A 23,228-nucleotide genomic window follows, 5' to 3' on the forward strand; every position below is an offset into this window, starting at 1 on the left:
TGCGGTGGCCACTCCTTTCGATACTGTCATGGACGGATGCATCTGTGACAGGTAGATTAGTGAGGACGAGGTCAAGTATGTTTTTCCCTCTTGTTGGTTCCCCCACCACCTGCCACAGACCCCGTCTAGCAGCTATGTCCTTAGGACTCGGCCAGTAGTGGTGCTTCTGAGCCACTCTTGTAGATGGACATTGAAATCCCCACCTAGAGTATATTCTGTGCCCTTGCCACCGTCAGTGCTTCTTCCAATTGGTGTTCAACATGGAGAAGCACTGATTCATCAACTGAGGGGGCAGGGGGCGGTAGGTGGTAATCAGCAGGACGTTTCCTTGCCCATGTTTGACCTGATACCATGCGACTTCATGGGTTCTGGAGTCGATGTTGAGGACTCCCAGGGAAACTCCCTCCTGACTGTACACCACTGTGCCACCACCTCTGGTGAGTCTGTCTTGCTGGTGGGACAGGACATGCCCAGGGATGGTGATGGTGGTGTCAGGGACATTGTCTGTAAGGTATGATTCCGTGAGTATGACTATGTCAGGCTGTTGCTTGACTAGTCTGTGGGACTGTTCTCCCAATTTAGGCACTAGTCCAGGAGAACTTTGCAGGGTCGACAGAGCTGGGTTTGCCGTTGTTGTTTCTGGTACTTAGGTCAATACCAGGTGTTCCATCCAGTTTTATTCCTTTTCTTAGGCTTTGTAGCGGTTTGATACAACTGAGTGGCTTGCTAGGCCATCTTGTCGGGCAACTGCTGTGGATTCACATGTCGGCCAGACCAGATAAGGACGCAGATTTCCTTCCCTAAAGGGCATTAGTGAACCAGATGGGTTTTTACAACACAATCGGCAATGGTTTCATGGTCACCACTGGACGAGCCTTTTTTAAGATTCCAGATTAATTGATTTCAAATCCCTCCATCTGCTGTGCTGGGATTCGAACCCATGTCCTCAGAACATTAACCTGGGGTTATGGGTTACTAGTCTAGTGACATTACCACAACACCACTGCCTCCTCTACTTGCAAAAGAAAACTTTACAAGGCTATGGTGATAGAGCTGGGGAGTGGAATTAGTTGTATAATTTTTACAAAAAGACTGCACAGGCAGGATGGACTGAATGGCCTCCTTCTGGACTGCGTGATTCTATGATATTGCATTTTCATTATCCAAAAACAAAATTTTCACAAGTACACTGATGACACCAAGCTCTACCTCGCCACCACCTGTCTCGCGCCTCCAGTGCCTCTTAGTTGTCAGACTGCATATCCGACATCCAGTCCCGGATGAGCTGATAATTCTTCCTGTTAATATCTGCTACAAACTTTGTTCCCTAGACACCAATTTCATCTCCCCGCCCTGGCCACTGTCTCAGGCTGAAACACACTGATTGTAGTCTCAGTGCCCTGTTTGACACTGAACTGAGCTTCCAAACCCATATCCTCTCCATTACAACGCCCACTTACTGTCACCCTGATAATATCGCCTCTGCCTCAGCCCATCTGCTGCTGAACCTTAATCCATGCCTTTATTACTTTCAGACGCGATTATTCCAATGTTCTCCTGTCGGGCTTCCCATCTTCCCCCCTCCATTAAGTTGAATTCATCCAAAACTCTCCTGCCTGTATCCTAACTTGCATCTGTAAAGTTTCATTCACCCTCACCCCTGTACTTGCTGACCTGTATTGTTTCCTCGTCCATCAATACCTCAATCCTAAAATCCTCATCTTTCCTCTCTCGGATAAGCAGTCTCTGACAACTCAGAGGCACTGGAGGCGCAAGAGAATTGGTGGCGAGGTAGAGCTTTCCTAGAAATTCTAGAAATCTTTCCTTCATTTTGTTCCCTTGGTCTTCCCCTCCTGCTACAAATTATAAGTTTTTAAAACCAAACCTTGGCATCGTTGACTCTTATTTCCTGAATTAACTGCTCATCCTTTCTCTATTCTTGCTGGTCTTGGCGACATCTGACACTGTGGGTCCCAGCCTTCAATCTGGTTTCTCAACGACAAGGAAATAGCCGCCTTTCGAAAGGCACTAAGAGAAGCTGGCCAGAAAGTTGTCAGCTTTCCACCCACTTCCCCTCCCCCAGCTGGGGATGATTTGTGGCTCAAGGGATGGCAGGGCGAGCTTAAGAAAAATAGTCACCCCCCCCCCCAAAAAAATTGTGAATTTATATTGAGAAGCATGTAGAATACTGCACAAATGCAAATGAGAAATTCATGTTTCAATGTATCAGGAATGCGAGACTTGAACATTCCCTGTGTCGAAGTTCAGCTACACATCTTGGCCAGACTGTTGGATCAGAACAATAATGGGACCATTGATTACATGGAACTGGGGTCAGGACTTGACAAAACTCGGCAAGTACTTCCAGGTCTTTGAGATCAAGCTGCTTTGTGGATGAATATGGGAACATTTAGCAAACCTGAAATTAAGCATTTAATTCAGTTAGTTTCAAACATCCACCTTAGATTGACATTAAGAAATGATGAATGAACTCAACAGAAAATGTTCTTAATTTTTTTTCTGACAATTAGACTCAAAAGGATTAATTCAACACATCTGCTTTTATTGCTAAGCAACACCATTATTTGTTCGAGCTTTCTGGTTTTCTACCTCCTCTCCTGAAGCCATTGATTAATGCTGCTAGGGTACAGGTTCAAAGGTACCCTTCGATCATGCAACTGGCCAGTTTCCATTAATGAGCCTGAAGAGTGAGTGATGGCACAGTATTCAACAGGGGAGGACATTGCAGCTCCAACTGTCCTCACCTGACACAATCATTTTCACCTTCATTCTCCCACTGTAGAAACTACACAATTTTAATTTTCATCAAAATGTAGCATCCCCACACTTCCTCAGCCAAGATCACCTTGTGCACACTGAGAATCAAACATGGGACTTTGTGGTCCATATGGCCTAATATTACATTACTGAATGCCATAAGCCATCGGGAAGCTGGAAAGATCTTACATAATTTGGACATGAGTATTGCTGAAAATAGAGACATGTTGTCAAAGCTTTTCATCTTGCTCTCATCAGGACAATCCGCAAGAATACAAATGTACTGATTGTCCTGATAAGTGCAAGATGAAAAGCTTCGACAACATGTCTCTATTTTCAGCAATTCTCAAGTTCTGCACTACCCAATATGACTATTTATAATTTGGATATGTGTGTGTCCAGGTCTTTGAGACTTAGGCAAATATTCTAACCTCACTTGAAGTTTGTTAACTCTTTTCCAGGTGTAAAAGCCCATCCATGAGTTCATATGTCACTTGTCTTTGGGTGCATTTACATTACAAGTTTACCATCGGGGGAGGGGATTTCTGCGAGCACGAATGCTAAACCTGTGGAGTGTGAATCTGGAATTAAAGCCTAAACTGACTTTGAGTGAAGCATAATTGGGTTCCCTCCAACAGGGAATGTCGCTCCACATTCCAGTGTCACATCAGGATGTGCCTTTGGATTCAGGCTGCAAATATACTATAACTCGTTATAGTATTGGTGCAAGGCAAAACCAATTGCACCAATATAATAATAGCAAAGCAAAATACTGCAGATGCTGGAAATCTGAAATAAAAGCAGAAAGTGCTGGAAATACTCAGCAGGTCAGGCAGCATCTGTGAAGAGAGAAGCAGAGTTAACGTTTTAGTTCTGTCACAGATGCTGTCTGACCAATTGCACTTAAATACTCTCAATCTGTGAGATCAAATTAACCAGTGAACTACTAACCTCATCATAATGTCTACTGATTGCATGATTGCTTTCTATTTACAAATTTAAGATAGAAATCTAAAAATTTAAGATTGAAATCTTGCTTAAAGGTATCATCAGAATAGCAGTGACGAGAATGAGGAGGAGGTTGAAGCAAAAGAGGTTAAAAGAGCCACTGACAGAATTACAGTAAGAGAAGACAAGGAGGAACATGAAACAAGAAAGGAAGCTGAAACCTGTCTGTCGATTACAAAGGAAGACTTGACTCGTTGCCCAGGTTACCACGTGGGACTCTGGAAACCTGCACAAGTCTCCGAATCCAGGTGCAGTCTTCAGTGCTTAGCTGTGCTTTTATGTATTGCAGTCAGCTATTACCATGGACTCAGGAACAAACCCAAAAATAACCATCTCCTTCAGTATTGGGAGATCAAATGACAATTACTAATAAATGTGTAATGCAATGGTAATGGAATAGAACTTGATGAGGCTAATAAGTTCTCTCATTTGGAGACAATAGAAAATGAGATAATGATTCCTGGGCTGCTCGGGCAATTGATGTGCTATATCAAGGAAAGCAACTAGGCTGAGATCAGTAGTGTGCGATTTGAGAATGTATCAATGTTCTGGAGTTTTGTTTTTGGGGTGAGTAGAAGGTAGAAGATGTAACCCCACTATTTAAGAAGGGAGAGAGGAAACAGAGAACTACAGACCTGTTAGCCTGACATCAGTTGTAGGGAAAATGCTAGAATCTATTATAAAGGAAGTGAGAACTGGACACTTAGAAAATAATGGTAGGATTGACCAGATTTATGAAAAGGAAATCATGTTTGACAAACCTGTTAGAGGTTTTTGATGATATAACTAGAAGAATAGATAAGGGGGAATCAGTGGATGTTGTGTATTTGCATTTTCAGAAGGCCTTCAGTAAGGTCCCACACAGTAAAGCCTAGCTACCCAACCCGAACCCGACCAAACCTGACTACATGTGTCAGGTGCGGGTGGGGTCGGGTCTATATTCTGTGTCTAACATTCGGGCCCGGGTTGGGTTGGGCTGTACTGTACTGTTTTGTATTGTTTTATTTTTAATTTACATTTTGACGCGATTTTTTTCTGTTTCAATAACATGTTTGATATTTTCGGGTCAGGTCAGGCACGAGAAAAAATTATAGGACTCAGGCTCGGGTCGGGTTCGGTTTGGCTGTGGTCAGGTCGGGCCCGGGTCGGGTTTTAATTTTATACCCGAGCATGCCTTTACCACACAGGAGGTTAGTAAGCAAAATTAGAGCACATGGGATTGGGGGTAATATACTGGCATGGATAGAGAATTGGTTAACGGATAGAAAACGGAGAGTAGGAATAAATTGGCCATTCTCAGGCTGGCAGGCTGTGACTAGCACGGTGTCACAAGGAACAGTGCTTGGGCCCCAGCTGTTCACAATATATCTCAATGATTTGGATGTGGGGACCAAATGTAATATTTCCAAGTTTGCTGATGACACAAAACAGGTGGGAATGTGGGTTGTGAGGAGGATGCAAAGAGGCTTCAAGGGGATTTAGACAGGCTGAGTTTGTGGGCAAGAACATGGCTGATGGAATATAAAGTGGAAAAATGTGAAGTTATCCACTTTGGTAGGAAAAACAGAAATGCAGAATATTTCTTGAATGATTAGAGATTGGTAACTGTTGATGTCCAAAGGAACCTGGGTGTCCTTGTTCATAAGTCACTGAAAGCTAACATGCAGGTGCAGCAAGCAATTAGAAAGGCAAATGGTATGTTGGCCTTTATTGCAAGAGAATTTGAGTACAGGAGTAAAGAAGTCTTGCTGCAATTGCATAGAGCCTTGGTGAGACCATACCTGGAGTAGTATGTAGAGTTTTGGTCTCCTTACCCAAGGAAGGATATACTTGCCATAGAGGGAGTGCAATAAAGGTTCACCAGACTGATCCCTGGGATGGCGGGATTGTCTGATGAGGAGAGATTGAGGAGACTGGGCCTGTATTCTCGAGAAATTAGAAGAACGAGAGGTGATCTTATTGAAGCATACAAAATTCTTACAGGGCTCGACCGGGTAGATGCAGGAAGGATGTTCCCCCTGGCTGGGGGTCTAGAACTAGGGGATATAGTCTCAGAATAAGAGGTGGGCCATTTAGGACTGAGATGAGGAGGAATTTCTTCACAGAGGGTGGTGAATCTTTGGAATTCTCTACCCCAGTGGGCTGTGGAAGCTCAATCACTGAGTATGTTCAAGAGAGAGATCAATAGATTTCTAGATATTAAAGATATCTAGGCATATGGGGATAGTGCGGGAAGATGGTGTTGAGGTAGAAGATCAGCCATTATCTAGTTGAATGGCAAAGTGGGCTCAAGGGGCCGAATGTCCTATTCCAGCTCCTATTTCCTATGTTCGAAATAATTTGTAAAGGTGATTGCATGGAGTGTATGATGGATTAGATTGCTGAGACAGATAGGGCCTGAATAGGCCAGTTGACCATTTCTCGTTCCAGGTTGTCTTATGTTGAGACCACCAAAAACAGATTATTTGGTCATTCATATTATTGCCAATTGTGGGGCCTCATTGTGCACAAATTAACTACTGCATTTGCCTAAAAAAACATAGTGACGACATTCCAAAAGTACTCAATTGACTGTGAAGTGCATTGAGACACCTTGAAGTTGTGATAGGTGCTACATAAATGCAAGTTCTATTTTTTCTTATTGTCCCACATTACAAAATTAATGTCCTACAAAAAATTGGGAGGCAGAGGAAACCACTTTTCTCCACTCTTTTCTTCAAGGTGTTCACTGTTCTGGCTGGGGTTCCATGGGAGCAGGGGCAGCCCCTGTTCTGGGTACGGGGTTCTGTGAGGGTGGGGCAGCCCCTGTTCTGGGTATGTGATTCTGTGAGGGTGGGGCAGCCCCTGTTCTGGGTATGTGATTCTGTGAGGGTGGGGCAGCCCCTGTTCTGGGTATGTGATTCTGTGAGGGTGGGGCAGCCCCTGTTCTGGGTGTGATTCTACGGGAGCAGGAGCAGCCCCTGTTCTGGGCTGTGGCGTTCTGTGGGAGCAGGAGTAGCCCCTGTTCTGGGTGTGATTCTACGGGAGCAGGAGAAGCCCCTGTTCTGGGCTGTGGTGTTCTGTGGGAGCAGGAGTAGCCCCTGTTCTGGGTGTGATTCTACGGGAGCAGGAGAAGCCCCTGTTCTGGGCTGTGGAGTTCTGTGGGAGCAGGAGTAGCCCCTGTTCTGGGTATGTGATTCTGTGAGGGTGAGGCAGCCCCTGTTCTGGGTATGTGATTCTGTGAGGGTGGGGCAGCCCCTGTTCTGGGCTGTGGAGTTCTGTGGGAGCAGGAGTAGCCCCTGTTCTGGGTGTGATTCTACGGGAGCAGGAGCAGCCCCTGTTCTGGGCTGTGGCGTTCTGTGGGAGCAGGAGTAGCCCCTGTTCTGGGTGTGATTCTGTGAGGGTGGGGCAGCCCCTGTTCTGGGTGTGATTCTACGGGAGCAGGAGCAGCCCCTGTTCTGGGCTGTGGAGTTCTGTGGGAGCAGGGGTAGCCCCTGTTCTGGGTTGTGGGGTTCTGTGAGAGCAGGGGAAGCCTGTCCAAATGTTATTTTTAATGTGTGAGCCTAAGCAGTAAATGTTGGTGGGAAATTCAACCAGAGGGAGCATCAAGACCACTTGTTGCCCAGGTTGAGATCAGTAACAAATTTCAGATCAGGGACCAAAGCAGCATTTTTTGGCACTGCAGTTACCCACTGAGACATCAGAGGAGCTCCCTTTCCTTCCTATTTGCCGTGAGGAGGCCAGACAGTACTCCACAGGAAGGGAAGGAATTAAGGAAAATGAAAGAGCTAGTCACCCCGGCTGATATTTACTTACTAGTGCAAGCCTGGCTGCTGAAAAGTGGGAGAAAGGAAGTGATAAAAACCAACCAGAAACACAAAAACACTGACCCGTGTACCATGCTGTCAGTGTGCAATGTGATGGTTCTTCATTCTGCTACAGGCAAGATATTATAGATCGAAGTGATTCCTGACAACGCTGGCGGCAACTGACGTCATCAGGTTGTGCCGCGGTGTGCACATGCGCAGACGGTCTCCTGCTCTCTGCGCATGCGCTGCGTTCCGGCTTGCCAGAACTGGTTAGCGCATGCACCGATGACGTCATCGCGTGACGTGAGCATCTTCGGTCAAAGCGCCTGGTCGGCCTCTGCACATGCGCTTTATGCAACGCCAACAGGTATTCACGCATGCGTCAAGCTTCGGCGCGAGTTTCTGAAAGTGGAAGGAGGAGAGGTTTCGTCGGGCATTTTCTCGCAATTATTTAGTCTTGAAGATTTCAGTCTGCTTCATTTTTATCAGAAAGAGGAGATTGCTACAAGATAAGTTGCTCTGAACACATTTCCATTGTCTGGCACACTGCATGTGCTCCAGTCCTTGTAGTAAGTTGCTCTGTTCCTGCACCCATCACAGCAGTGCACATGGACACACAGCCACATGTTCCTGCACCCATCAGAGCAGTGCACATGGACACACAGCCACATGTTCCTGCACCCATCAGAGCCGTGCACATGGACACACAGCCACATGTTCCTGCACCCATCAGAGCAGTGCACATGGGCACACAGCCACCTGTTTCCCCATCCACCCTTGAAACAACCATGCAGAGCCTTGTAAGACTCCGCAATTGCCAGCTGCTGCCTGTCAAGCAGAGAGGGCGTCCAAAGGGGTCAAGCACTTGGGGAACATTCAGCAAGAAGAGACTGAGCACTAAAAGAAACAAGCATGCCGTGTCCAGTGGTAGCACAAATGTGAATGTTCTGCTGCGTACACAACTGGTGAGGTGGGAGAGCAGCCACACCATTCTCCATCCTCAGTGTTGCTTGAAGGCAAAGGTAGATAAGAGCGAAAGAAATGGAAGGTGATGCTGATAGCAGTAGGCAGGATTAAATAGGAGCGGATGGGAAGGCGCAGGAGTAGCATAACCACTAGCAGGGAACAGCTGGGCTAAATGGCCTGCTTTATGTTCATAGTCCAAAAGAAATGTGCTTCTTTTCCAGCACCCTCACATCATTCATATTTTCCCTGAGAGCAGCATTGAACCATCACGAGATAGGGGCAGTAACATCATCCTGCCTCCTACAGCTGAGGTGGGTACTAAGTGATTCATAGGCGGTGTTATCAGTACATGCCTTTACCGCAGAACATAAAGCATGCTCAACAGTAATTTCATTGGAGGGAGGGAAGCTCTGACACTGATGTTCTTTCCTTATTTCCTTTCATGTAAAACATGCTGTCAAGAAAACAATCCTTGAGACTTAAAGTCAGCATTCAAGCAACGAAGGCAACTGGATCATGCTGCGGAGCTCGTCACGATGTGGAAAGGAACCTGGCATTTATGGATCAAGTGGGAGCGCACATTGGGATGCGTTTGGGGAACATTCACCAAGAATAGACTGAGCTCAGACTCTTGTGACTTTGCCTTCTTCACATGGACAATACAGTAGTGGAATAGAGAGCCAAGCGTTCATTCACCACAAGGCTGTCCAGGAACAATCTCTTTAGTTCTGCATAGCAGAGACTCGGCCTGTCTGTCTCATGGGAATGCTGGAAACACAACACTCATGTATCCATGCACAGCAGTGCCTCGATTGTTTAATGCACTTAATAAAATTTCTCAATAATTAAACCTGGAATTGTTGAGGATTTTGATGTTATTTTCCTGGCTTTGCAACTGCACTTCAGATATTTAACTGTGGTGGGGTCCTTCAGGGTGGGGGGGAAGGAGAGGTGGGGGGGTGGTTGTGAGGGGGAGGTGGGGGAGGGGGAGGTGAGGAGGAGAGGTGGGGGGAGAGGGAGAGTGGGAGGTGGATGGGTGGGGGGGGCGGTGGGGGGAGAGTGGGAGGTGGGGGGGGAGAGGTGGAGGTGGGGGGAGAGGGGGAGGGGGAGAGGGAGAGGAGGAGGTGGGGGGGATTGGGGAGGGGGAGGTGGAGGGGGACAAGGGGAGGGGGAGGGGGAGAGGGAGAGGTGGGGGGGAGAGGTGGAGGGGGAGAGGGGGTGGGGAGGTGGAAGGAGAGGGGGAGGTGGGGGGAGAGGTGGAGGGGGACGGGGAGGTGAAGAGGAGGAGAGGTGGAGGGGGACAGGGGGAGGTGGAGGGGACAGGGGGAAGGGGAGGGGGAGGTGGGGGGGAGTTGTAGGGGAAGTGGGGAGGAGAGGTGGAGGGGAGAGGGGGAGGTGGAGGGGGAGGTGGAGGGGAGAGGTGGAGGAGGGGGAGGTGGGAGGGGGAGGAGCAGGTGAGGGGGAGAGTGGGGGAGGTGGGGGGGAGAGGGGAAGGTGGAGGGGGACAGGGGGAGGGGAGGTGGGGAGGAGGTGGAGAGGGAGAGGTGGGGGGGGAGAGGAGGAGGGGAAGAGGGGGAGGTGGAGGGGGAGGGGGGGAGGGGGAGGTGGGGTGAGGTGGAGGGGGAGAGGGGGAGGTGGGGGGGAGGGGGAGAGGGGGAGGAGGTGGAGGGGGAGAGGGGGGTTGGGGAGGAGGGGGAGGGAGAGGGGAGTGGGGGTGTGGGGGTGTAGTGGGAGGGAGTTAAATTCAGAAGTTCCTGGAGGGGGATGCAAAAGGCAGGAAGCAGACAGCTGCAATGTAGCTGTAGGGGAGAAAGCGGTGGATGGGGGATCTGCAGATGGATGGAACGGCTGGATGGAGAGCGCCGGAAGCGAGAGGCCGTAGAGAGCTGCAGGGTGCGAGCGGCTGAAGACCTTGGTGTTACCGGGTGTGGGGACCGGCCGGTGCGGCTTTTGATGTTGCAAGATTATGACGTATGCGCAGAAAAACGCACTCCTCCTCCCTCCCCCTGCTGTCTCCGGCAGCTCTGCTCCCCCCCAGCTCCCCGGCCACGGCCCCGGCCCGCTCCCTGGCCTGCTCCCCAGCCCAGGCCCGCTCCCCGGCCATGGCCCCAGCCCCGGCCCACTCCCCGGCCCGCTCCCTGGCCACGGCCCCAGCCCCGGCCCCGGCCCACTCCCCCGGCCTCGTCCCCAGCCCGGCCCGCTCCCCGGCCCGCTCCCCGGCCACAGCCCCAGCCCGCTCCCCCCCCCCACCCCCCGCTCCCCGGCCCGCTCGTTCGCTCTCTCATTGTGTGCTGCCATGTATTTGTTAGGTTGCCTGTGTGTGATTATTTGAGCAGCGCCATCTTTAGTCCTGGCAGCTGCCTAAAGTCGCAGACTGTGACGTTTTAGTGGCACAGGCTGCATTTACGCATGTGTCACAGCAGCGCCACCTAACAGTAACGTTGTCAGCGAATGCGGCCATTATAGATAGGAACTGTTGTAATTAGAGTAACATGGGCTGAGTGGTGCAGTCCTTGGAGCCCTGTCCTTAGCTGTCTGGAAACCAACACTAGCAGGGCCAACTTAGGTGGAATGAGAACGGATCTGTCCCCAGTTAATTGGAATCGAAGATTGGAAAGCAAAACTATAATGGAACAATGGACTGTCTTTAAAGAGGAGATGGTTCAGGTACAGTCAAAGTACATTTGCATGCGGGGGAAAGATAGGGCAACCAAAGCTAGAGCTCCCTGGATGATGAAAGAGATTAGAGAGTAAGATGAAGCAGAAAAAGGGTGCATATGACAGAGGTCAGGTTGATCATACAGTGAGAACCAGGCTGAATATAGAAAGTTCAGAGGGGAAGTGAAAAAGGAAATAAGAGAGGCAAAGAGAGAGTATGAGAGTGGCACCTAACATAAAAGTGAGTCCAAAAGTCTTCTATAGGCATATAAATAGTAAAAATGTAGTAGAAGGAGTGGAGGAGCTGATTACACTCCTAAATGGGCATTTACACATGGAGGCATGGCTGAGGTACTAAATGAACACTTTGTAACTGTATTTACCAAGGAAGATGATGCTGCCAAAGTCATAGTGAATGAGGAGGTAGTTGTAATACTGGATGGGCACAGACATGATGAGCTGAATGGCTTCCTTCTGTGCTGTATTTATTCTATGATTCTACAGGTGTTGTACAGTGAGCTGCAGTAATGCTCATTTCCTTCTCTCCACTTTCTTCTGTGCCTTTCTATTTACCACGAGCCTGAGGTTATTAACTGTGCTAATTGGGGTGGGAAAGGGTCAGATATCATGGGCGTACGTACAGCTCAGCAATTCTGTGGGGTTGCTTTAAAAACTGTCTCTTTTTTCCTGCTTTATCATTGACTTGTATATTTATTGAGCTACAACCCCTTCCCCCACAAGGTATATTTCTCTCGAACTCCGGATCATAACCTTCAACAGCATGAAGTCCCATCCCGGCCACTTCCAAGAAATGGTATATTCCCACACAAAAGTGTATGGACTGATCGGCCGAATCCGGTCTCGCACTGGCATTGAAAGTACCAGACTCAGCATCTTCAAGGACCAGTCCTGCTCCCAACAGTCACTGCTGCCACTGGACCTGTCGTTGGAGGAATGTGGATTCTGTGGTGGGCCTCACCATTCTCCCCCGTCTGTTCTTCTCTACTACGATTACAGCACAGAATTCAGCGATTGCCCTATTTTAAACTGTGACCATTATTTCACTTCTAGAAAGCTCTGACAGCTTCCCCTGGTGGGTGAGTCGGATAGTGTTATGAACAGAATTGAGAAAGAACTGAAACCCCAGTTCTTTTCCCTTTATTGTCTGTAATTAGTGTGTTTTCTAACAAAGAAGATGTGTGTGTTTCTTACCCCAGAGTGTTTGGCCAATTTGAATAACCAGCAGTATGCTTTTCATGAGTTTAAATAAAGAGGATTATTTTTATTCACACTTTCACCCTGAAAGTTGAACGCTACGTCACCCACTCATCACTCACACACACACTCTCAAGAAAGAAAGCTGTTAAAAGGATAGTGCACTTTTACAAATTACAAGCAAAGGAATAGTTTATCAGTCAAGTGAGGTGGCTCATCTTCGGGAATTGGCATGCATGGTGAAGAAGACGTTTTCATTCCTGAAGTGTAATTAGGTGGATTCGATAGACAGAGTGGTGTATCAAAGTTCTCTTGAAGAGGTGGATTTTCAGCAGATCACAAAGTTAGCTGTGTGTAGTCTCGCCACAGGGGGGTTGGTTTTCTGTACTGCTGGACTTGGAAAGGGACAGTTTCAGAGACCTTAAGATGTTACAGTCTCCAGTTCTTTTAAGGCACTATGGTACTGCCTTGTATGCTTGCTCCTTTTTCTGCATGCTGTATTTTAAAGATTTTTGCCCCACCCCCCCAATATGACTTTGCACACTTACTTTTCCAAATAAGTTGGGGGTCTAGGTTGATTATCCCCATCCTGTTTTATTGCTCTAAGACATTCATCCTGAGGAGGGTTAAGACCTTCTTTGTTTCAGGAGCAAACCATCCAATTGAGGAATGTCTCCCTATGGTTTCAGGCTGGGTTTTGGTGACATTGGAAGGTAATCTTTTGCCCTCTCAGACAGTGAGTCAGTTCTTGAATACACAAGTCAAGGTCAGCTGACCATCTTTGCAGACAATGTCCACTTTTAATGTCCATTGTGGTTCATTTAAAACAAAAGGAAAATTCAGTTCCAGAAGGTGCTATGCTAAGTTATGAATAGGATATGCCTGTACTGGGCGTGACAATAGACAGACAACTAATATGATATAGAGACACACAGACAGGTTCGAGTCAGCCTTGGCTCAGCGGATAGCACTCTTAATCTAACTCAGAAACTCGAGGCTGAGTGCAGTACTGAGTGAATGCTGCACTATCAGAGGTACCATCTTTTGGATGAGATGTTAAACTGAGGCCCTTTCTGCCCATCAAAAGGTCTGATGGCACTATTTGAAGGAAAGCATGAGAGTTTTCCCCAGTGTCAAGGCCAATGTCTGTTCCTGAGCAAACATCACTAAAACAGACTAATTGGATGCCCTGTTATCTCCATTGCGACAGTGACTATATTTCAAAAATACTTCATTGGCTGTAAAGCGCTTTGGGATGTCTTGAATTTGTGAAAGGCAGTTTCCTGGGACTAAAGGGTGCTGGAATAATAAAGTGGCAGAGCCCCAGTCCTGATCACTATCCTAGAACCCTGCTGGACAGTGCATGCATGTGGTTGTTGGTTAAGGGCAGATCAGTCAAAAAGGCTACAGACTTTCACTAGTCTTGCAGCTGAATAATGGCTATATGGGTGAGGCACTTGAAGGTGCTGTCTGGGCAACAGGGGTCAGCGTCTTCAGAGGAGGGGAGTGGAGAGATTTAAAAAAAAAACACCCTTTCTGTAACATCAAAGTGGTCTGAACCAAAGTTCATTGTATGTTAATTTTATTAAACATTAATTATATTACAAAATGGTTTAATCTAATAAAGGAATCATGATTACTTCAGCTTCCAAGTTAACAGGTCTTTCTCTCTCCCTCTCCCTCATTTCCACCCAGATACAGAATTACAATGGTTCATAAGGGGCAGACTGGGTGAGCAATTTGATAATCAGCACCATCGCATGGCCCAGTAAGGTATTATCATGGTTTTTCTCCCTTCTTCTCAAGTCACTGATTCCTTGTTCAAATTCAATTTCACAGGTGGCAGCGCCCCTCCACTTCCTTACACAAGTGACCACTCTTCACGTGTAACCCAGTGTACATCAGCAGGGTACATGACCATGGAGGGGAATCACAGCTGAGACTGATCCTCACCCACTAATACACGTCCCTATCTAGCAATTCCAGGAGCAGCAACTCTCTATGCTGCACCCGCCCTTAACCTGGAACAGCTCAATTGGCTTTGAACGTGGAAACATTTGTCTCCAGTGTTTGATATCAACAGAATTTTCACTGTTCTGGATTTTTCACTGGTCCCAGCCTGCTAATTCCTTGCTGAATTATTGACCTAAATTCCATTCCTTGTTTGGAGATGAGATTCAGGATCCCATTCAAAGCTCATCACTTACCCTCAGTGGTGGAACCAGTTGTCGGGGGAGGAGGGGGCCAGTCACCAACCCCACCTATCATTTGGAGGACCTCCTCCATTTTGCTCCCAGGAACCTCTGTCACCAGTCTTCAGCCTCCTGGTTCAAGCTGCCAGTTTGTGCAGTTTCTGGCTCGCTTTTTGGACTGGATAATCCAGCATCTCCCCGTTCCCAGCTCGGTCTTCCTTCATGCCAAGTCAGTCAAATTTCAGGTTCAACTCCCTTCCCACTGCCCCCGTCAACCAAACCTGGCTCTACCACCTATTGATCCTCACACATTTGCTGCAATGGGTTTAATAATTAGGCATAACAAGCCTACACTACAGCAGTAGTAATCCTAGGAATATTAATCACTTGTCATTCCTTTGCTGTGCATCAAACCTTTGAATGCTGCATGTTCTCTGTGAAAGCTGAAGTAACAGCCAGGCAGCCAGTCCTGAATCTGGGAGTAATTTACGCAGACACTGGCAGATCCAAGAGTGTAATTAAGGGCCTGGGTCAGTTCTGCATTTTGACTGCAGGAGCAGTTCAGGTAATATTGTGCCAGAGATTCCACAGGAATTGAGCAACAAACAACTGGGGCTTATCTTCTGGGCACTGTTCCTTCCCTAATGACCAGGGAAGATCTATATCACAGCATTTCACTGATGCATAGAGAGAGGCAGGAATCATGGCTGCCTCAGTCCCTGCCAGGAGTGTGGGCTGTTTAAAATCATTGCCATGGCTTAGAGGGGCCAGTCTGGAAGGCCCCAGCGAGGCAGGGTGGGCGTGAAGCCCAGCAAAACTGCTTCAAGCGTAGATGTCAGGCTCTGGGAAGCTAGCAACGTTGCTGTGATTTTGGGCTGTTACAGGTGTCAATGGGGTGAAGTAAGCAAAGATTAGTGACGGGGGGCGGGGGAAGAATTTGGTGGAACAGTTCTGCTGACATGGTTGCCTGCAAGAACAAAATAATATCTGCAAAATACCCAGAGTGGATTATAAATATTTGCTTAGGTAATATTTATGCTCTACATTAATTGGGTCATGCATTCCATTGAAGAATCCTACATATAAACATTCCTATGTTACCATGTGGTAGCACTCTTGCTTCTGAGCCCACTCCAAAGACTTGAGCACATAATCTAGGCTGCCACTCCCAGTGCTGAAGGAGTGCTGGACTGTCAGAGATGCCATCTTTCAGATGAGGCATTAAACTGAGGCCCTGTCTGCCCTTTCTGCTGAATATAAACTATCCCATGGTACTATTTCAAAGAGAAGGGAGTTCACCCAGTGTCTTGGCCAATAATTATTCATCAACCATCATCAGTAAAACAGATGATCTAGTAATTATCTCGTTGCTGTTTGTGAGAACGCTGGGCTCGATTTTATGCTCCCCGCCCCCCGAGGCGGGGTCGGAGGCAGGGAGCCCATAGAATCATGGTGGGGAGCAGGGGGCCTGTTGCCAAGTGACTTTGTTGGGGTCGGGATAGGCCGATGACGGCCTTCCCACAGAGGCCAATTGAGGCCCATAAATGGCCTATTAACAGCCACTTAAGGGCCTCTTCCTGCCGCTGCTGGGATCTAATCAGCATCAGAGGGTGCCTCTGCCATGCGGGAAGGGCACCTTGTAAAATGAGGCGTCCTCCCTGTGGGCTTGTGGGGGGGGGGGGAAGGGGGGGTGGTGACCCTCCTCGTGGAGCAATCTGTGGCCCCACAGAGATCCCTTGCTAGCAAAACCAATGACTCCATAGCACCAAGCCCCCTCCCCCTGGACTTCACGCCCACCCTGCCTCGCTGGGGCCTTCCAGACTGGCCCCGGCAATGCCGCCTCACCTACCTGAGGTCTGGGGTTCCAGCGCTGGGCTGGGTCCAAAGCCTCTGCAGTACCAGCAGTGGCCACCGCTCCAGATGGTGCTGCTGATACTGCTGAGCTGCCAGTCCTGTGATTGGCCAGCAGCACTCAGAGGTGGGATCCTCGTCTTTAGAGACAGGGGCATCCTGGCATGGGACACACAGCAAATCAACAGAGGTTCGCTCGGGGAGGGTGGGGGGGGTGGGATTGTCACAAAAAGGCAGAGGCGGGGTTCTCCCTGCCTTTTCAGCCTGGCGCCAGGAGCCCCACCTCCTCCACAAAATCCAGCCTGCTGTGTGCAAATTGATTGCCATGTTTCCTACAATGCAGTAAATACACTTCTTAATCGCTTAATTGGCTATAAAGTGCTTTGGGACATCCCAAGTTGTGAAAGGTTTTTTCTATCATAGCACCCCTACCATTTTAAAACTGCATATCCTGTGAAGAAGTATAACCAACACCGGAGGAGATCTGCTTATTTATATGTTAAATGTTTACAGAGGTTGTCTCTTCCGTCGAGCAGGGAAGTCCCAAGATCGAGCTCTTGGTCGTAGAAGACGCCTGTTTTCTAAATGTCCTCCTGCCAGAGACCAGTGGTTATATCAGGCAGATAGCATTTAAATAAGCAGGAAGTAAGCAAACTAGAATCAATGAAGCCAACAAAAGAATTTATTAAACACTTTTACAAATACAGATAGCTGGGATCAGGCTGCACAGTAAATGCAATCCAGTCGGAAACAACTGAAAGGAATCCTATTTCCTCGCCTTTAACTGAATCACCTCACCATGTTGCCAGTAATACAATGGTTGATCTCTTTTGAAAAAAAATCATTCCACCGCAAAGTAAAACATATTTGTAAAATTATTAAAAATTAGTAAGCCTGAAGCCAAAGGACTAGACAGCCCTCACATTTAGATTGGAGGCTCTCTAAGTGTCTCACACGCGTGCTCATTTATTGTGACAGATTACTAAAAACACAATAAAAATTTAACAGCAGCTCAGTCATCTGTTAAAAAGAAAAGGCAGCTGGAGACCATTTGTCAAAGTGCATCCTTACATGTCTTATTACTTTTAGAAGCTGACAGACCTGCTGCACATTTCCAGTGTTTTCTGTTTCTATTTCAGATCTTCAGCATCCACAATTACTCTTTTATTCCTTAAATATACAAATTCTGTTTATATAAAGAATGCATGTTGCTGCACTCACCTGTACAAATCCTGAACCTATTCCTCTCCTCTCCCACCTTCCTCCAATAATAGAGGTAGCATAGTCAAACCTCACTCCTCGTGCAAGACAAATTATTTTCTACAAGACAAGTTCTGTGCAAAAACAGAGTGGGGCTGTAAGGAGTGTAGAAGCGACGAATACATTTCTTCAAGGCTTAAAACAAAACTCAATATGAACTGTAAGTAAATATAGTATTTTTTTTCCAGTTGACTAAATCTCCCCAGTTAATCAGGGAGGTTAAAATCTGTCAATGCCCTCGGCTCCCTTTAATATGGTGCAATGAAAACAGAAATTGCTGGAAATGCACCACAGGCTGGTCAACGTCTGAAAGAGAAAAGGAGAGATTAATGTTTTGGGACCCTCCATCAGATCCTACCTGCCTCTTTATAATAGCAGCTAGAATAGGTGAACACTGATTTCCCTTTGCTGCGGTTCTTGTTCATTCCCATCGAGGGGCTCCCCCAACTCTACAGTGCTAGTTCTAATGGTGGGTCCCACCCAACTGTTTCTCTTTTAAACGCTGACTGACCACTGTAAATCCCCAACATAGGCTTTATTTCAGAATTCATCACATGTGTGTAGGTACACACGTGTCAACGACATGACAAATTTGTTCCATCTGATTCTGTAGCCTATAGTTTTGTAGTTAATGTGAGACCAACATTATGTCATGGTACAATTCTACCAAGACTCAGCCAAATACTTGAGCACATGTCAAGGCCTAACCTTTGACATTCATTCTCAGGGAGTCAAACCATAGCACAAGACTAGAACGAGTATTGTTGCCGCACTAATCAAAGTGATGACATCAGGGAATGGGACATGTTACTTTTCCCACTCAGTCTTACTTTCAAGCTCTTCCTCAGGGCAGGTACAGCACAGGTTAGATAGAGTAAAGCTCTGAGGAAAAGGTTTACCTGGGATGGGAGCAGGTTGAGTTTAAAAAAAAAACAGGTTAGATACAGAGTAAAGCTCCCTCTACACTGTCCCCATCAAACACTCCCAGAACAGGTACAGCACGGGGGGTTAGATACAGAGTAAAGCTCCCTCTGCACTCTCCCATCAAACACTCCCAGGACAGGTACAGTACGGGGTTAGATACAGAGTAAAGCTCCCTCTACACTGTCCCCATCAAACACTCCCAGAACAGGTACAGCACAGGGGGTTAGATACAGAGTAAAGCTCTCTCTACACTGTCCCCATCAAACACTCCCAGGACAGGTACAGCACGGGGTTAGATACAGAGTAAAGCTCCCTCTACACTGTCCCCATCAAACACTCCCAGAACAGGTACAGCACAGGGGGTTAGATACAGAGTAAAGCTCTCTCTACACTGTCCCCATCAAACACTCCCAGGACAGGTACAGCACGGGGTTAGATACAGAGTAAAGCTCCCTCTACACTGTCCCCATCAAACACTCCCAGAACAGGTACAGCACGGGGTTAGATACAGAGTAAAGCTCCCTCTACACTGTCCCCATCAAACACTCCCAGAACAGGTACAGCACGGGGGGTTAGATACAGAGTAAAGCTCCCTCTGCACTCTCCCATCAAACACTCCCAGGGCGGGTACAGCACGGGGTTAGATACAGAGTAAAGCTCTCTCTACACTGTCCCCATCAAACACTCCCAGGACAGGTACAGCACGGGGTTATATACAGAGTAAAGCTCTCTCTACACTGTCCCCATCAAACACTCCCAGAACAGGTACAGCACGGGGTTAGATACAGAGTAAAGCTCCCTCTACACTGTCCCCATCAAACACTCCCAGAACAGGTACAGCACGGGGGGTTAGCTCCCTTTACACTCTCTCATCAAACGCCCCCTCGCCTTCCCCAGAGCAGTTAGATACATTGACCCAATCTCAGAAAAGCTCCCTTACTGTGTCAGCATGACATTTATCCAGTACTCATACCAGCCATCCTGTAGGTTCTGATGGAGGTCAGATTTGTGCTGTGGGCCCATGCTGAAGAGGAACTGCTTTTTAAAAATACTTTTCTGTGAAGAAAATTAACAGCAGCTCTGACTTTAAAAAATACAAGCGACTGCCCAAATATCTAAACATTCATCTCAAAGCCACTCTCTCTATCCATTGAAATGTGAAATATACTGTCCTGTCATCTATACGTCTCTTTATAATATACACTATATATATAATATAATTTTATTTTTCTTAAAATACACTTGTCAGTACTCCATTCAAAAATACTGTACAAAAAAGGACCTTTATAATTCTCTCTATAAACGTTATCATATAGAATATCTGCTTTTGGTGGCCAGAAAACAGGTATAAATGGGATTAACCACCATATATGGCAACACTATTACCACTGGTAATTCTGCACCAACCACCTCTACATTCATCAGAAAAATATCCACAGTCCAAATGGCCTTCAAATTGGTTATATATTTTTTTAAAAAAGGAGAAAAAGATCCTTTCGACCCCCCAGTTGGTGCTGATTCTTTGCTCGAGGTCCTGAGGTTCACAGGGGTAGGCTGACCCCACTCAACTAGCCATCCTCCCACATCTGAATGGACATGGTGGATGTCAGTAGACTATTCAGCCTTGGGGGCTCTTAGTTATATATATATATATATATACCAGGTGACAATGACCGACTGATTCATCAGGGAACTCAAACTTTAATGTTCTTCATTGGGGGGAAAGAAGTCATCTTTCACATTCTCAGGGAACACCCAGGCTTCAGGGAATACTCATGCTTCAGGCTGCACCTGGGCCTTGTGATACACCCAAGGCCTCGGTTGCAGACAAGTCACTTGCCTTAACTGACATTAATTACGATTATTGCTTTCAGTTAGAAAGAATAAAAAGCCAAACTCAACACACCATGCCCTACATTTGGGGAGATTAAAACACTTAGCCATGTCGAGAGATGGAAATGAAAAATGCAGCAAGTTATAAACAAGCATGCGTTTGAAAGGGCGGGGCCACCAAGGATGAAAGTTGCTGTTTCATTCTAAGAAACACATTAGAAATACATCACAGAAAATGGAAATACAGTTAACAAAAAAATTAAATTATATATAATTATCTCAGAGGATGCATTATCTTGGGGGTGAGGGGGTAGAAGAGAAGAGGTGGGATCAGATTTCTAGAAACTTCAGTCGAGGTCTAGGAAACAGGTGAGGTGCCCACAGTTCAAAAGTCAGGGGCTGGTTAATTGCATTCTGGTGATTGGTAAACTGAGTGATATCTGATAAGTTCTTTCTAAAAACGAGAAATATAATAGTTGATAAGTCATTGCTGTGTGAGGTGAGAGGCGGGAAAGGGCAGGAGAGAATGTCGGATTCCTAAGGGAAGGAAGGGTAGTGGATCAGCAGTCAGAAATCTTACTGCAATTTTTCTTTTTGGATAAAAATACAAGGCCCTTTTCAAAAAGTGAGGCAGGGCTTTACTCGTGTGGAATCAAAATGTACAAAGTCCATTAGTTTCTCTTGTATTCAGTGGCAGAACAGGTGGTGTGTGGGCCGTGGGACTGGGGTGTGGGAGGGGGGGGGGGGTTGTGGGGGGGGCGGGGACAGGGAGGTGAGTGGTAGGGGAATGGTGGGGGTTGGGGAGTGCCATCTGAAAGAGGCGGGCACTCGCTCATCTTGTTGGGTGCCGCGAGGGATTCGCATCAGGCATCATATTTCGACAGGATGTTCTTGCACCTGCTCAGTTCCTTCCGGAGATCCGCGACTTCCTGGCGCAGGGCCGAGTTTTCTTTCTCCAGGAAGGCTGCACGAATGGCGATCTGGTTCTCCTTGAGCCGGCGGGCGTCCCGTGATCGCTTGGCTGCCATGTTATTTTTCCTGCGCCGTGCCCAGTATTTTTCATCCTGCTCGTAGATTGAATTAAACAAGGGTGGATGTTAGACTTAGTAAAAGGAGATTGAGACATTGAAGGGGTGGGGGGAGATGACTTATGCTCTGCGTGTGGGCAGAAAGCTGGTGGTTGTGGATTAACCTGCTCATCTTTTTTCTATTTCCAGACTGACAGCTGGCTGATCCACTACTGTCATTTTACCACCCACAACAAGTGAAACTATCCCCTGTGAGACTACCTGCGAGCATGGATGTGAGTGTCCAGTGAGCCGAGTGAGAGTCACTGTGTATGGGTGAGAGTGTCTTTGGGTGACCCACGAGTTGCCATGCACGTGGCTGTGTGTCCTTGAGCCATTGCGTACAGGTGTGAATGTGAGGATGTGAGAATAAGTGCCCCAGAATAGAGTTAATTAAATGGGGGCAGGCCACATTCACCCAGGCAGTCGGCACCCATTTACATGGCAGCTCTGCCTGTCCAAGGTGCTAATTGCTCATCAGTACAGGCTCTTCCATTACCAAGAGAACTGGTCCGGCTCTCTGTGACAAAGGGAACACTACTCACCCAGGTCACAGCACTGAGACACACATAAGGAACAAATCCCAGCTGAAAAATAAATTGCTTCCTTTCATTTGATGTATTCTGTTCTTGTACAGAGCCAGAGACTAACACACGCACACACAAACCACACAGTAAATTGTCATTTTTCACACTATGTGCATGGGAAACAGATGACTGACTGAGTTAAGCAGTGTCTCTAGACAAAGGCTAACTTGGAGCAGCTTGAAACCCAGGCATAACACCACCGAAAATCACATTTAATTCAATCTGCTTTATTTTATTCATTCAGTTTTACTTTTAGTAATTTTGCATAACACAGAACCAGGCTAATCAGTCCAACTGATCTATGCTGGTGTTTATACTCTACATGAGCCCCCTCCTGCTACTCTAATTGCCTTTTCCCACCCTGCCCCATATCCCTCTATCCCCTTTTCCCATAAACCACTATGTGGCAGAGAGTTCCACATTCTCACTACACTCATGTGCAATTTTAGGTTTTTTTTTTCCTTCAGACCTAATCCATTTTACTTCTACAGCCCACTTCTATCCACATTTCACCAAACAGAAATGATTAAATCCTTTAATCCCCGCCTGAAGGAAACTTAGCATGGTATTTGGGAATCACATGCATCAAAGAATCAACAGTTCCAGTAATCTTCTTACACATCTCAACAACTCTCTGAGGGAGTACTGGTTGAAAATGAACTCTGGCTCGCCGTTGACATTAATCATCTGTTGCTGGAGTTGGAGACAGACACCAGTGAAAGGCCCGTCTGGTTGTTACATATCCTTTTCTCTTCATTCACCCACCCTGCCTCAATTTTTTTCTCCTGAACTATGGTTCCAGAGGCACCAGACACTTTCTAACTTACCCAAGAGGCCACTTTTCAGCACTGAACTTGAACAGCAAATGCTGCCTGGTTTGTGGGGAGGTGGGGGGGGGGGGGGGGTCTACCCTAGAGGAAATTTAGAAACAGAGCCAAAGCCAAGACTATCCTCACCTCACATGTCCACATCCAACTACAATCGGGACCAGGGACCCCATTCACCATTCTAGGTCACTGAGCTAATTGTAGCGAATGTACCACCCTCTCAGCTGAGTTCGGGTACCCATGATGTAAAGCTTCGGTTTCAATGTAGGGAACA

At 47.1% G+C, this 23,228-nt stretch overlaps 2 protein-coding genes across 5 annotated transcripts in view; one reads left to right on the forward strand and one right to left on the reverse strand.

Moving 5' to 3' along the window:
• The window catches only part of LOC137384464 (uncharacterized), a 36,249-nt gene extending 22,290 nt beyond the window's left edge, over nt 1-13,959 (forward strand). The window contains exons 4-7 of one of the 2 annotated variants that reach the window (XM_068058573.1): nt 2,231-2,354; nt 3,822-4,034; nt 8,762-8,851; nt 9,003-9,358. In XM_068058573.1, coding sequence (XP_067914674.1) covers nt 2,231-2,354; nt 3,822-4,034; nt 8,762-8,851; nt 9,003-9,156 — 581 coding nt within the window. In that variant the 3' untranslated portion in view covers nt 9,157-9,358. Of the gene's footprint in view, nt 1-2,230; nt 2,355-3,821; nt 4,035-8,761; nt 8,852-9,002; nt 9,359-11,939 lie in introns of those variants that run through there. The other variant, XM_068058572.1, reaches the window with a different exon arrangement.
• Nucleotides 13,960-17,122: 3,163 nt separating this feature from the next.
• LOC137384465 (hepatic leukemia factor-like) overlaps nt 17,123-23,228 on the reverse strand; it is a 77,313-nt gene continuing 71,207 nt past the window's right edge. Inside the window, exons 4-5 of one of the 3 annotated variants that reach the window (XM_068058576.1) lie at nt 21,371-21,540; nt 17,123-18,022 (exon numbers count right to left, since the gene is read on the reverse strand). In XM_068058576.1, the coding sequence (XP_067914677.1) occupies nt 18,016-18,022; nt 21,371-21,540 (177 nt within the window). In that variant the 3' untranslated portion in view covers nt 17,123-18,015. Of the gene's footprint in view, nt 21,541-23,228 lie in introns of all 3 variants that reach the window. The other 2 variants (XM_068058575.1, XM_068058574.1) reach the window with 2 other exon arrangements.

Source organism: Heterodontus francisci, chromosome 26 (assembly GCF_036365525.1).
Source record: "Heterodontus francisci isolate sHetFra1 chromosome 26, sHetFra1.hap1, whole genome shotgun sequence".
Classification (NCBI taxonomy): domain Eukaryota; kingdom Metazoa; phylum Chordata; class Chondrichthyes; order Heterodontiformes; family Heterodontidae; genus Heterodontus; species Heterodontus francisci.